The sequence below is a fragment of the Ziziphus jujuba genome, chromosome 6 (genome assembly GCF_031755915.1).
Source record: "Ziziphus jujuba cultivar Dongzao chromosome 6, ASM3175591v1".
Classification (NCBI taxonomy): Eukaryota; Viridiplantae; Streptophyta; class Magnoliopsida; order Rosales; family Rhamnaceae; genus Ziziphus; species Ziziphus jujuba.
The window spans coordinates 12,883,229-12,896,367 of NC_083384.1; the positions used below are offsets into that span (position 1 = coordinate 12,883,229).

At 34.0% G+C, this 13,139-nt stretch overlaps 3 protein-coding genes across 4 annotated transcripts; 1 reads left to right on the top strand and 2 right to left on the bottom strand.

Annotated features, from left to right (window-relative positions):
* The first annotated feature begins 890 nt into the window (after positions 1–890).
* On the top strand, positions 891–3,816 carry LOC107430796 (CASP-like protein 5B2). The gene is made up of 3 exons (XM_016041659.4): positions 891–1,684; positions 2,798–2,930; positions 3,531–3,816. Exons 1-3 carry the CDS (start codon positions 1,554–1,556, stop codon positions 3,735–3,737), a joined length of 471 nt encoding a protein of 156 aa, XP_015897145.2. The 5' UTR covers positions 891–1,553; the 3' UTR covers positions 3,738–3,816.
* A 168-nt stretch (positions 3,817–3,984) lies between these two features.
* LOC107430789 (mannose-1-phosphate guanylyltransferase 1) lies at positions 3,985–6,536 on the bottom strand. 2 transcript variants are annotated; one of them, XM_048464435.2, is made up of 5 exons: positions 6,380–6,536; positions 5,656–5,807; positions 5,305–5,367; positions 4,948–5,187; positions 3,985–4,847 (listed from the first exon to the last, which is right to left on the bottom strand). In XM_048464435.2, the coding sequence occupies exons 2-5, from the start codon at positions 5,764–5,766 to the stop codon at positions 4,176–4,178; spliced, it is 1,086 nt and encodes a 361-aa protein (XP_048320392.1). In that variant the 5' UTR covers positions 5,767–5,807; positions 6,380–6,536; the 3' UTR covers positions 3,985–4,175. The 2 variants fall into 2 exon arrangements, with proteins under 2 accessions (XP_048320392.1, XP_048320393.1); XM_048464436.2 differs by lacking the exon at positions 6,380–6,536 and adding an exon at positions 6,111–6,234.
* Positions 6,537–7,600: 1,064 nt separating this feature from the next.
* On the bottom strand, positions 7,601–10,199 carry LOC125418874 (wall-associated receptor kinase-like 20). Its single transcript, XM_048463563.2, has 3 exons — positions 9,406–10,199; positions 8,788–8,853; positions 7,601–8,679 (listed from the first exon to the last, which is right to left on the bottom strand). The coding sequence occupies exons 1-3, from the start codon at positions 10,193–10,195 to the stop codon at positions 7,601–7,603; spliced, it is 1,935 nt and encodes a 644-aa protein (XP_048319520.2). The 5' UTR covers positions 10,196–10,199.
* Positions 10,200–13,139: the final 2,940 nt, after the last annotated feature.

The window sequence follows — 13,139 nt, forward strand, 5'->3', positions numbered from 1 at the left end:
ATAAATACCAAATATGTTAATAATGTTCGAATGAACGCTTCTGAATAATTAAAAAATATTCAATTTTAAACTATCAAATAAAAGATAAATTTTAATATATCAGAATTAAATATAAAAATGTTATTTCCACCTGTTGTTGGTAAGCGATAGAAAAAAAAAATCCATACTAAAATAATTATCATAAAATAAAATAAAAAAAAATAAATACATTTTACTATATCATTTTTTTGATTAATTTATAAATAACTATTGTAGCTGCAATTCTAATTTATAATGGAATCTAAAATAAAGATATAACGTATTATTTAAAAAAAAAATTGTATAAAAAAATTATTTAAATAAATTTAGTTAATAATTATTTTTAATAATAATTTTAAATATGGATAAAAATATAAATAATTAATAAAATTATATTGAATCCAAAACGGACTAGAAATCCTCCTTTAAAATTTGAGCAAGTGAAAGGCGTATGCGAAAGAAAATTGAAAAAGAGTTGTTTTTGGTAAATAGAATACTAAAAAAAGTCGGAAATTATGTAATTTACTGTTATTATTTTATCACCAACTTATTTAAATATGAGGTATTGAATTCAGTGATAAAATAAAAAATAAAAACAAAAACAGAAGATATTATTTAGATTAGGTTATGTCAAGATTGACACATTTATTTATTTTGAAACAATGATGATATTTTAAATTGTCACATGCAAGTCAAATTTACAAATCACTGTAATAACGTGGTGATTAATGCCAGCTCCACCATATCAACATTACATCACATAATAAATTACTCCGTAGTCCACCAAACGTATTAAAGAATATATATTGCCCTTTTCATTTTTCAGATTCCGGATATTAAATATTGCATCATGATTATTATATATGTATGTATATATATATTTATAAATGAATGGTTCTTCAGCAATGAAAATCAATAACAAATTATTGTACTGATTTTTGTTTATTTATAATTATTATTATTTTTTCCTAAATTAATATCAAATACAGAGTAGATGGAGCAAATTTATTTTGGCGAATCCAGAAGTTTTTGGAAAATATAGTGATTTCAAAGCTGGTTGAGAAATTATCCAAGTCATTTTCCCAACACATAACCCTTTCATCGGTTTTAATTACCAAATCTGGAAAACCGCTAATTCAGTCTACCAAACTTTCCGTTTTCCTTACATATTTTTTTTTTTTAAAAAAAAAAAGAAATTTGTTGGTCCGAATTAAAGAAATAATCAAATACATACCAAAGATTCCAAGTACAGTGGTGTTTCTTTAAGCTGAAGATTTCTCAATTATTATTGTTGTTATTATTATTATTATTGGCTTCATTGTCGAAAAACCAAACCGTAGATCTTCTTCGACTTTTCTACTTCTGTTTGGATTTCATCAAAATTCGATGTCTTTTCTGTGCCTACATAAATGGAAATTTAGACGAGCTGTGATGGGTAGGTTCTGAAATCTAGGGTTTCAGTTTTTTGGGGACCATTTTGTTGTTCACTGTGTTTGGGCTCAGAGAGTGAGTAGAGGAAGATAGACGGACACAAAATGAAGGGGTTGGTGGGTAGACCAGGTTCTGTAAGTGGGCTGTTACTGAGATTAGGCCAATTTTCTTGTGCCGCAGCTTCCATTGGAGTTATGGTCTCCTCCACTAGCTTCGCCACTTACACTGCTTTCTGGTACTCTCTCTCTCTCTCTCTCTCTCTCTCTCTCTCTCTCTTTTAATAATAATTTTTATTCTGTAATGGTGTTTGCTTGTATCTTTAGCTGCAGTTATATTGTTATTGTTTCTTTGTATCTAATTCTTTTTTTTTTTTAGGGCATTTTTCACTAATTTTGTTAAGAAAGTATGAATCGGTTACCTGGGTGGTGTGTTTTTCCATTGGATCAGCCTTGTTCAACTGTATTTAATTGATTCAAATTCAGTTATTTTTTGGCCTGCTATACTTTGTCTATCAAAAATTATTTAGACCTCCATAAGTTACAATTATTGTTTTATGAATTAAAATCCTGGTTTAGGTTTTGCATTTTTTATTTTACTAGTTATTGTCAGTTATATGCATGCATTGGTGTTTTAAATAACAGAGCAAATATAATAGAATTTGTGTGTTTTATGGGATCCTTGTTCTTGAGACTTCATGGATTAGCTTCTTGTTTCCGCTATATAAGTTCAGCTTTATGAATAAGCCATTGAAATTGTCTGTCGTCGTAATTTTAAAAATTGAGTTGGGATTGATTCTTGCCTTCTTGGTTCAAAATATATGTATGACCCTATCGAGAATAAATATAGCATGGTGCTAAATGCTGATATTTCTAATGTACTATTTTTGTTGTTCCCTAAAAATGTGGTTAGAAAGCTGTCTCTGACTATGGTATGCTAAGTATATAGAAAAACTGTTTGTTTAGTTCAATAAAGGTGTAACATGGGGCATTATATTGGATTATCTTCATTAATGAGTTTTTGTTGTGTTAATGTGAATATAGCGTTTGCAACCTTTAAATCTCATGATATATATATAGATATATATATATATATATATAGTCCTTCTATGGTTAGGACGGTCTTGACCAAAATGGTGTGTGTGTGTATATGTGTATATAATATACACACATGCTATTTTTGGATAAAAGTAATTTTTTTAATTAAAGATTTATTGATGTACTCTTGCGTTTAATATTAAGAGGTAAATGTTGATTAATGTAATCGCTGCATTCCCTGCAAATTCAAATACCTAGTACTGTGAATTATTTATCTGCACAAAATTTGATGGTAATCTTTTTCTTTGATTCAGCTATTTGATTGCATCAATGGGACTTCAAGTTTTGTGGAGCTTTGGACTTGCATGTCTAGATGTTTATGCTTTGAGGAGAAAGAGGGACCTGCAAAATCCAATCCTAGTTAGTCTGTTTGTTGTTGGAGATTGGGTATGCTACTTCTTTCTTATACTCTACTACTTTATCTTGGTTGAACTGCCTGAAAGCACTGTCACCAGTCATAAGATCTTCTATGCTAAATTGAAAAATAAAACTTTGGGACAATTATCTTATCTTTCAGTAGTTATTTAATTGACATATCATAGATTTTCATGTTTATCAATACACCTCCCATCTTCACGATTTCAGTAGCTTATTAATGAACTAGTTTTGCGAAATAACGGCCATAAAACACCAGTATGTTGTATGTGATCGGAATTGTGAACCTTGCAATTTATGATTAACAAAGTAACATAGTATGCTTAAACAAATCAGCATGTGATTGTTGATAAGCGGCATCTCTGTGCTGTTGCTGCTATTTCCTGTTTGAGGTTGATGTCTTCTGTAACTTGCTGATATTCCTTTTAGGGGCAAATTAGTAGCTGAACAATGTGTTACTGGTTGTGAACTAGGATTGATTTGGGTGGAAGAAACTGTAGTTGTTTTTTATCCAGGCATTGTAGATATATCTAAATGACCTTTTTTTCGCCCCCCCCCCCCCCCCTCTTTTCTTTTGGGTGTGCACTGAAAATTATCTGAAATTTTTCGCAGGTTACAGCTACTCTATCACTGGCAGCTGCAAGCTCATCAGCAGGGATTGTGGTTCTTTATGCAAAGGATATGAATTTCTGCGCCTTGCATTCTTATCATCTCCCTTGTACCAAGTATCAGGTCTCTGTAGCTTTGGCATTTATCACTTGGGCTCTTATTTCGATGTCATCCCATGTGATGTTTTGGATCTTATTAAACTCAGTTTAGACTCTTCTTCTTTCAATGTCAAAACAAATGTACACTACGGTATCCATTAATTCTCATTGTAAATGCAATTGTTTCTGTATCATGCGGTCGCTATTTTCTGTTCTTAAGTTTTAGATTCCGTTTCAGTTGCAACATATGTGGTCGTACATGTGGGGTAGGAGCATGTACGGTCAGTTTTTCGCATTCCCATGCATCATTAATCCTGTTAGGTTATCTTCAAAACACTTCCCTACAAATTGCAATCACGTACCAAATATATGAAACTATGATTTAACTTTCCTTGCAAGTAATTAGTACAATTAACTTGTATTCAAGCACCAAGCATCACCTAAAGTGAATTGAACTGGATCATCGTTTTATCAGGGAGCAACATAATAAACAAGTAAAATATTAAAATTTTAGAAACATGAAGCAATGTAAATGCTACTAAAACGATCGTTACATGACAATCTCTGGCTTCAAAATGCTTGATTTAATCTCCTTGTGAGGCAGGATAACACCCCCATTGCTATAAACTTCATCACCTACATGAACATCTTCTCCTAAGATTGTCATATTCTCTATCCGAGCCCATCTTCCGACACTGGAATGCCATCCTAGGATGCTATAAGAGATGCAAGCATGCTTCTTTATACGAACGCCACGCATTACAGTACAATGCGAGAGCCTAACCCCTGACTCGATTACACATCCTGGACCAACAGCTACATCCGGTCCAATCAGACATTCATCTCCAATCAAGGCAGTCTCATCCACTAGAACATTCCCAATAATGTTTGAGCCAGTGGCCAACTTAGACGATGATTTTTTTCGCAGGGAATCAAGATATAGTCTCAGACCCGTTATATAGTCCTTGGGCTGTCCAATGTCCATCCAAAACCCAGGCAGTACCATAGCATACAACTTTTTCTCAGCAGCAATTTTAGGGAAAACCTCTTTCTCGATTGAGGTTGGCTTCAGTTCAATCCGATCAAGAACAGATGGGTTCAACAAGTAAATCCCAGCATTGATCTTGTTTCCAACAAATATCTTTGGCTTTTCTACAAAATTTTGAACTTTCCCTGTAGTTTCATCCATAACAACAACTCCATATTTCGATGGCTCATCAACCTTTTAACAGAAAGAGAAATAAAAAAAGATCATTTCCTTCTCAAGTATGGAAAAAGACACAGAACAATCAAATAGTTCTAAAAGGGTGTTCATAAGTCACCTTTGTCACGATAATGGAAGCTTCCCCTCCATGGCTTTTATGAAATTCAATCATATCCTTTAGCGGGTACTCACTAATTACATCACTATTAAGGACAAAGAAGGCCTCACCAGAGCCATCTATCAATTTATCCCTAGCTAAAGCTAAGGGACCTGCTGTACCCAGTGGTTCTGTCTCCTGTGAGCAGGTGATCTTGATTTCAAGCTTTTTCTCAAACTCTTTCAAAAAATTAAGCATAACCTGAAAGACAAGCAAAGGGTTGGCAGATTGTTTCATCATATGATCTCTGCACTTAAAATTCTGCCGCAACAAAGAAATCCGTATAAAAGTTTTGCAGCTTATGGCTTGTCATTTTACCTCTGGTTGGTAACTGATAGCCAACACCACTTCTGTCACTCCAACAGCTTTGAGAGCTTCAATCTGGTTACAAAAATCCATATATATGTACGGTTCATAATCAATTAAAAGAGGTAAAATAGAACTGATTGCATGACTATAATTACAAAGTAGAACAATCTTTCCAATTACGTTTCTGTGTTTCATTCTTTGTAAATTGCATGACTAAATTGTTTACATAGACCATTCCTTTTATGAAGGCACATAAAAATCAATACAACGAAAAACATAATTAGAACCAAAGCCAATAACACCTGAAAAACCAAATGCAGAAAAACAAACAAAATATTTTTTCATATTTCAAATTAATACCTGATGCAGGATCATGGGTTTGTTGGCAAATTCAACCAGTGGCTTGGGGGCGCTGAGGGTCAATGGCCTCAGCCGCGTCCCGAACCCTCCAACGAGAATAAGCGCCTTCATATAGAATAACTACTCGGATCCTCTTTCTCCCCCTATATGACCTGCAGTGAACCAATATTACATTCAGCCAGTACCAAGGCAAAGCGTGAGTAAATACCCATCACATAAAAAACACACAAAAAAGCAATGATAAAACACAAAGGTGAAATGGAAAATGCAGCAAATCTCATCGACCAGTAGGTATCATTCAGGCAACATATACATTGCCAATAACGAAGCCGTTGGATTCAATTCTAAATGGCAAAACCTCGCAAGTCAAAGTTGAACATCTGAGCGTAGAATATTCACACTAATAACAATAAGGAGAAACATTAAAAATTAAGGAAAAAAATAAAAATAAAAACCTTAATTTGCATTATAGAAATCAAAGAAAGAAGCTTTACTAAATGATGCATTCACGCAAACTCCATTGGGTATTTAAAAAACACACTACAGGGGTCATTCAAATAATAAAACGAATATATTTTGAAAAAATAAAAATAAAATGAAGAACATGGTAAATTTGCCGCAGTAAATATGAACACCAATCGATCTAGTAATTTTTTTAAAAATAAATAAATAAATAATTAAAAAAAAAAAACAGAGAGCTGACAGAGAGGGAAGAGGTGCTTACCTGCTGCTGGCGTTTTCACTTGGTTAGCCGCCGAATCGATGGTCGGCGATCTTCAATTCCCCAATTTTCATAAATATTCGTTTATTATTATTATTATTTTCTTAGGAAAGAAAAACAACAATCAAATTTCCATAAAAAGGAACAAAAACCAATGTTAACAAAATTCCAAGAAGCCACGTCATGTCTCTAACCAAAAGCTGCCACATCAGCTGTTATGTGATTCACCGCATGTGATACGAAGCAGTTTCTAGGCGTGTTGCTTAAGTATGTACTTTTTATTTTTTTATCCGCTTACTTAATATGTACTTATCCGTATTTTACAAATTATAACAAGTATTTTTACCCAAAAAATACCTTTAAGGTAATATATCTGTACTTTATAAATTATATGATATTTCAAAAAAGTTTATATGTACATATGAAAAAAAAAAATTTAAATAATAATATTTATGCCTTTCCAAGAAAAAGAAAGAAACATGACATAAAAAGTACAAATATTGCAAATTTAAGTGTTATTTGTTAATTTGTTTAGTTTTAGTTTTTTTTTTTGTAATTTTTTAAAATTATGTATAATTTATTTATTTTCATAATTTATTAATATTAATTTATCAAACGTATCAATTAATTACAAATATGAATAACAAAAAAAAAAAACAAACAAAAACTAAAAACAATATATGTATTTTATAATCTATTTATTTATTTACTTTTTATTTTTTCCTCTTTTTATTTATTTAGATTTATAATTAATAAAGCTATTTAATGATTATCAATTAATATTAATAAAAAATTGAATATTTTAACAAAGGACATTTTGTCAAAATTGCCAATATGATGTACTTTTTCTTTTTTCAATAATTTAAGATACATTTTTATTTTCTACTGTATATAATTTACCCCCAGAAAAAAAAAAAAAAAAAAAAAAAAAAAAACTTGGCTATTTACATCTTTTTGTCATCATCTTAATCGAGCGTGCATCCCATTTCTTCATGCTCTTCCGTTTACACACCAAAAAATTGGAGGATATATAATTCTAATACAGAAACACAGTGTCTATATCTTTCTCTCCCCATGTTATGTAGGATAATAAAACACAGTAGCAAAAAGATCATGGAAATTAATGGAGAAAAGTCGTTTTTGTTTAGAGTTTGATTAACTAATTTTCACCATTATGGCAAATTAATTACTACAATACAATAATTGCTAGGAATTAGCAGCAACCTAACTGGTAGTAGCAATACTAATAATATGCTCAATCTCATGAGCAACCTCTTTCATGGAAGGTCGATTTTGTCTCTGATCATCCAAACAAGAAGCTGCTAAAGACCCCAGTGCTTTCATTGTCTCCATTTCCAACTTACTACTTCTCCCCTTAAGCACTGGGTCTACAGCTTCCATCAATCTCTCTTCCATTATTATCTTCTTCATGTAAACCGCCAAGTTCACATCTTCTTCTTCCCTATTGAAATCAATAGCTTTCATGGAAGTAAGAAGCTCCAACAGAACTACTCCAAAGCTATAAACATCGCTCTTATCGGTAAGTTGAAAATTCCGATAATAATCAGGGTCAAGATATCCAAGGGTACCCTGAGCACAAGTGAAAATGTGGCTGTTGTTTGTTTCTGTTTTCTCTACCAACCTCGATAGCCCGAAATCCGAAACCTTGGCGTCGAGTTTCTCGTCGAGAAGAATGTTGCTGGACTTGATGTCTCTATGGTAAATCGGAGGCACTGCCGACGAGTGAAGATAAGCAAGGCCTTCAGCCGTCTGATGAGCGATCCGTAGCCGGTGGATCCAGCTGAGTGGTGCCCTATTCGATGAATGGTGTCGATGGAGATGATCGAAAAGAGTTCCATTGGGTATGTACTCGTAGATCAAGAGCGGTTGCTCGAGCTCAACACAGCAGCCAAGTAGTCGAACAAGGCTCTTATGGTTCACTTGACAGAGAATTCTGACTTCATTTAGGATTTGGTCCATGCCCTTTGTGTTTCCTAGCTTAGCTCGTTTGATTGCGGTGGTGATTCCGTCGTCGAAAACTGCTTTGAATACCTCGCCGAAGCCTCCGGAGCCGATGAGGTTGGCCTTGGAGAAGTTGTTTGTTGCCTTTGTTATCTCTTTGCCTGTGAAAATCCTGGTTGATTTGCCACTGCTTTTGGAGTTTAGTATTTGTTCTCTCTCTTTTATTAGACTTTTCTGTGCTTGTCTTTGTAAGTTGGATCGGTGGTGTTTTTTGTAGAGTAGAATTCCAATTATGAGGATTAGTAGTAGCGCTAGTCCAGCAGAGACAGCCATAGCCATAACTGTAAAATGATTCAGTGAAATGAAAAAATGGTATTCAGAGATGGAATATTGAAAGAGAAAATGTTAATGGAAAAGTAAGAGAGTTTGCTAAATTTAGAAGAGCAAACCTCCAATGAGCTTGGTTTTTTTCTTTCTGATTTTGCAGCCCTTTGATCCATGCTTACACTGCATTTCTAAAGAGAAAGAAGATAGAGTTTCATTAATAAATCCAGTATGGTAAAATGTTTCATTTCTTTTGGTGAATTCTTCTAATTTTATGAGAGTATAATTTATAAAACACGGTAGTAAATATGTAAAAGAAATATTTTAAATAATAGTTTAACTAGTTCCCTAAGACCTTAATAATCTATTATCTTTTCAATTGAAAAGTAATTATTATTTCATGATAAAATATCTCCACAAGATTAAAAGAAAAAAATAATAGCAATTTTGTTTGGTATTAAGAAACAATAGCATATAAAGGAACAAACATTTGATGTTTAGTTTTTATTGCTTGATAAAGAAAATTCTAGGAATGAAATTAAAAATAAGAATACCATGGTCCATGGATAAATGTAAACATCCTACAAATTTTAACTTACCACAAAAGCTAAGAGAAATTCCTATTTTCTTTGTAATAAAGAAATATTTAGAATTTAATTCAACCAAAAATGGATTAATGGTGATTAAATTTAAATGTATTATATGCCAAAAATATGAAAGGAGATGGCAAAATGGCTGCTTACTTTGGCATAACCCATTGATGGGGTCCCACCTAGAACCAGCGTTACAGAAACACCTCATCTGTCCAACACTAAACGGATTAACCAAACACTTGGAATTCAGCAACTCCGTACAATCCATCGGCCTTTTACAAGTGGGCTCCAGCGGCAAAACCCACTCCAACTCCAACCCTGGGCTGGGCCACTTCTTCAGAGCAGCTGTCTGATCAAAGTTCACAAAGCTCTGATACGCCGTGCACCCTCCACCGTGGACCCCAACAAAGTAAGGGTTCTGGGACCCACCCGTCCTGAACGTGCAGCACAACGACGTCGTCTTGCAAGCCACCGCGTTGTCCTTGATGTAGTCGTGGCAAACGCGCGTCGCCGAGCAGTTTATCGGCGCCCGAAGATTCAGAATGGTGTCCGTACAGTTCAAAAGGAAGACGGTGTTGCTGCCGGTAATTTTGAACGGATGGTTCTCGTCGAGGTGGATCCCTTGGCTCTCAAAGTCTTCGGAGATGCAAGTATTGCTCCCGGAGAGTCCGGCGGGTCGGATCACTATCCGCTGGGTTAACGTGTCGATGGACATGATCGGGTAAGACGACCCGTTTAGAGCGTCGAGCCAAAGTGTCCCGGCAGTGCACCGCATTTTGTACCACGGGTCTCCGCAATCGGGTTCCGTGCTCAGTGGATACGGTACTGGAGTCCGACCACAGTTTCCACAGGGCCGGAATGCCCAAACGGAGCTTGAGAAATATGATAGCGATAAGATTGTGAGTGAGAGGATGTGGAGGAGAAACCATTTTTTCTCCATTGGTGTACAAATGGAGTTGGGAGTTGCAGTAAGTAGTTAGCTTGTATATGCAAGAAAATAATGAGACCAGTGAGCATCGTTGGTTGACATATAGATAGTATTTAATAAACAATAAAACAAGATCATGGAGTTCAAAAACCCAAAAAATCCCGTCCCGTATGGCCTCAATGTTTGGAATGATTATAGTAGATTTAATATTTTTAGAATAAGGTGCTGGTCCTTGAATCAACCGCACTATTCTGTAAAATGAAGTAACTTGCTTTTTTTTTTTTTTTTTTTGGGTTGTTTCGGGTTATAAAAATGAAGTTCAAAGATTTTTAATTAGCGCTGTGACTCACTCAAGCTGGTCTTAATTAATTGGTATATATAATATTATATATATATATATATATATATGACATCAATTTTGCTTAGGGGGATATGGGTTGGTGTTTTGTTTTAGAGAAAAAGCATATATAAGAGAAATGTTTTAATTTTGTCTCCAATGGTATTTTTTTATGGGCGTAAGTGTGCTGTGTTGGTAATTCAGATACAGTATAATGTGGATTTTTTGGAGTTGTAAATGCCGTGAACATTCGTCTACATCGTTGATATACAGGTTTTGAGCACGAACCCCGTTTTTAGAAAATTGTGAATTTTTACTCTCCAATGAAAATATTGCAGGGTGGATATGCTTGTGTGGGTACAATCATCCCACTTGATGATTCGGGATATGATTCATTGGAGGAGCCGAGCTAGTAACACTCGTTGCAGATTTCCGAGAACAAAGAAGTAGCACGCCGTTAGTGGTTCCTGTTCCTTTCGCCATCGTAAAGGCTTATATCGAGGCTTGTCTCAACCATGCCAAGCCCATACCATGGTACATAATCTTCAAGGCCCAAAAGCCTAATGTCTATTGCCGTAGCACCACCATATGACACGTCTTAGATTGCACTCCTTTTGGAAGTGGATCGAGACCATCAGTTGACCGAAATTAACGCTTAACTTGGGGAAGTCATCATATGACGTCGTTTCAACCGCATATGGTCGAGGAACCCCAAATTTTTAAATGTATTGGCTTAACGATCCATCTCATTAGGGTTAGGAGTCAATTACCTTGTGCAATAAGAAAACCACATGCTAAAGGTTATAAATTTATAGAACGCAGGTTTATAACAGTGTAGAATTGTGCTCGAACAATTCTTATATTATGTATGCCGTTTTCTTAGAAATTTGTTTCAAAATAATAATAATAGTACCTAATGAGAGCTAGCGATCGCTCCAGACCGAATTTCCATTTGGTCTTTTTGCCAAGCAATTTTTGGATCATTTTGATCAATTTGACGAATGCTAAAACACTAATTTTGAAGAATAGCTTTGTTACTAAGTTGTTCTAAAGTGGGAAAATACATGATGTTAAAAAAAAATTTATGAAAATGAGATACAATTCATTATTCTTGTAGCTGTTATACTTGGGAAATTCTATGGACTTTTCTTAAAACAGGCTATGAATACATGTCCTTGTGTTTTATTTTTAGCTCAGCTGAAGTGCTGGCCAGCTCCTACCCATATATATATATATATAATTTTTTTTTTTCCCATTATAGCAACATTGGACATATTGAACATTCTAACATTAAAAGGAAACTAACAGCACAAAAACCAACAAAAAGGAAAGGGAGGAAGAATGTGTCTTCAATCTCTTGAGACTTCTAAGTCACATCATGAGTCATCGAGTTGAACAGTGGCATGGATTAACTGTGTTTTGTCTTGGGGAGTTAGAAAATACTAAACACATCACACTTAAATGAGTATGTTCCCTTGTCCACTTTAGAATAACTAGATCCAAAGCCATCCAAATACCTTTGTTTATAGCACCCCAGAACAGTGTTCCCCAATTATCAATTTCAATGTGCTCCTAACCACTTGTTTTGGTTTTATTCTACATTTGTCCTTTGCTTGGTGGCCATTTCCTAGATATTGGAAAATGAGAAATGCTTATATTCTTAGAAAATGAGCCACAGTTCCCTATTTCTAAGCTCATTTGTGTCCATTCGGTGCTACACCAAAAATAGTGTAATAGATTGATTCTACTAATCTTTTTTCTTGTCATTAGTAACTATAAATACGCCTAATTGAATCAAATTATTATATTAAATCAAATTTAAAGTTTTCTAATATATCGGAACAAAAAGTACCTCTTTCGCATCTTTACAAGGCCCACTACTTCCTCTGGCTGAGATTCAGAATTAAAATCCTCTTATCCCAATATAAAAAAAAGGTTAAAAAATTAAAAATTAAAAATTAATCCTTCCTTTTCATAGATGCGATTAATGAAGTTACTACACAGGCATAAAAAAGGAGTTCAATTTTATTATCAAATTTTTTTTCAATATTAGTATTTTTTTTTTTTCCTCATTAATATTAATAAGTTTAACATAAACTGATTTTGAAAGGTGTGCGCAACTATTTCTCCGTTCACTGTTTTACTTTCTATCATTTAACAAAGGGGAAAATTTATTTTATGGCATTGCCAAGAAAATTTCACCATTAAAACCATGATGCAAATGCAAGTTGTTTTTAGGGTCATAACAAGAAAACCAAGTTAACAAACTGCAGGTCAAGATTGAATTTTAGCTCTCCGAAAATCTAATTGAGGTGTGAACTTCCACTTTACCTCAACCCTCTGTCTCTGTTTCTCCTTTAAACAATGAAAACAGAGCCTTTCATAAGTGTATCTCTGTTTCTCCTTTGAACAATTAAAACAGAGCCTTTCATAAGTGTATCTCTGTTTCTCCTTTGAACAATTAAAACAGAGCCTTTCATAAGTGTATAGTACATGTTCATATATATATGGGTGGAAGACTTTAATTGTTGACAGTGTATAGTACATGTTTATTATTTAGTTAAATTTTCATCTATGTTTTGCTGAGAATTTTTTTTTTTTTTTTTTTGGTTTTAACAT

Excerpts from the sequence above, each read along its gene's own strand:
- LOC125418874 (XM_048463563.2), bottom strand. The coding sequence starts at position 10,195 with ATGGAGAAAAAATGGTTTCTCCTCCACATCCTCTCACTCACAATCTTA. Across the intron at positions 8,854-9,405 it reads CATCAATGGGTTATGCCAAA|AAATGCAGTGTAAGCATGGA; the intron begins GTAAGCAGCCAT and ends CTTTCTCTTTAG. Across the intron at positions 8,680-8,787 it reads AAAAACCAAGCTCATTGGAG|TTATGGCTATGGCTGTCTCT; the intron begins GTTTGCTCTTCT and ends ATCATTTTACAG.
- LOC107430796 (XM_016041659.4), top strand. The coding sequence starts at position 1,554 with ATGAAGGGGTTGGTGGGTAGACCAGGTTCTGTAAGTGGGCTGTTACTG. Across the intron at positions 1,685-2,797 it reads GCCACTTACACTGCTTTCTG|CTATTTGATTGCATCAATGG; the intron begins GTACTCTCTCTC and ends TCTTTGATTCAG. Across the intron at positions 2,931-3,530 it reads TGTTTGTTGTTGGAGATTGG|GTTACAGCTACTCTATCACT; the intron begins GTATGCTACTTC and ends AATTTTTCGCAG.
- LOC107430789 (XM_048464435.2), bottom strand. The coding sequence starts at position 5,766 with ATGAAGGCGCTTATTCTCGTTGGAGGGTTCGGGACGCGGCTGAGGCCA. Across the intron at positions 5,368-5,655 it reads AACCCATGATCCTGCATCAG|ATTGAAGCTCTCAAAGCTGT; the intron begins GTATTAATTTGA and ends TTTTGTAACCAG. Across the intron at positions 4,848-4,947 it reads CTTCCATTATCGTGACAAAG|GTTGATGAGCCATCGAAATA; the intron begins GTGACTTATGAA and ends TTCTGTTAAAAG.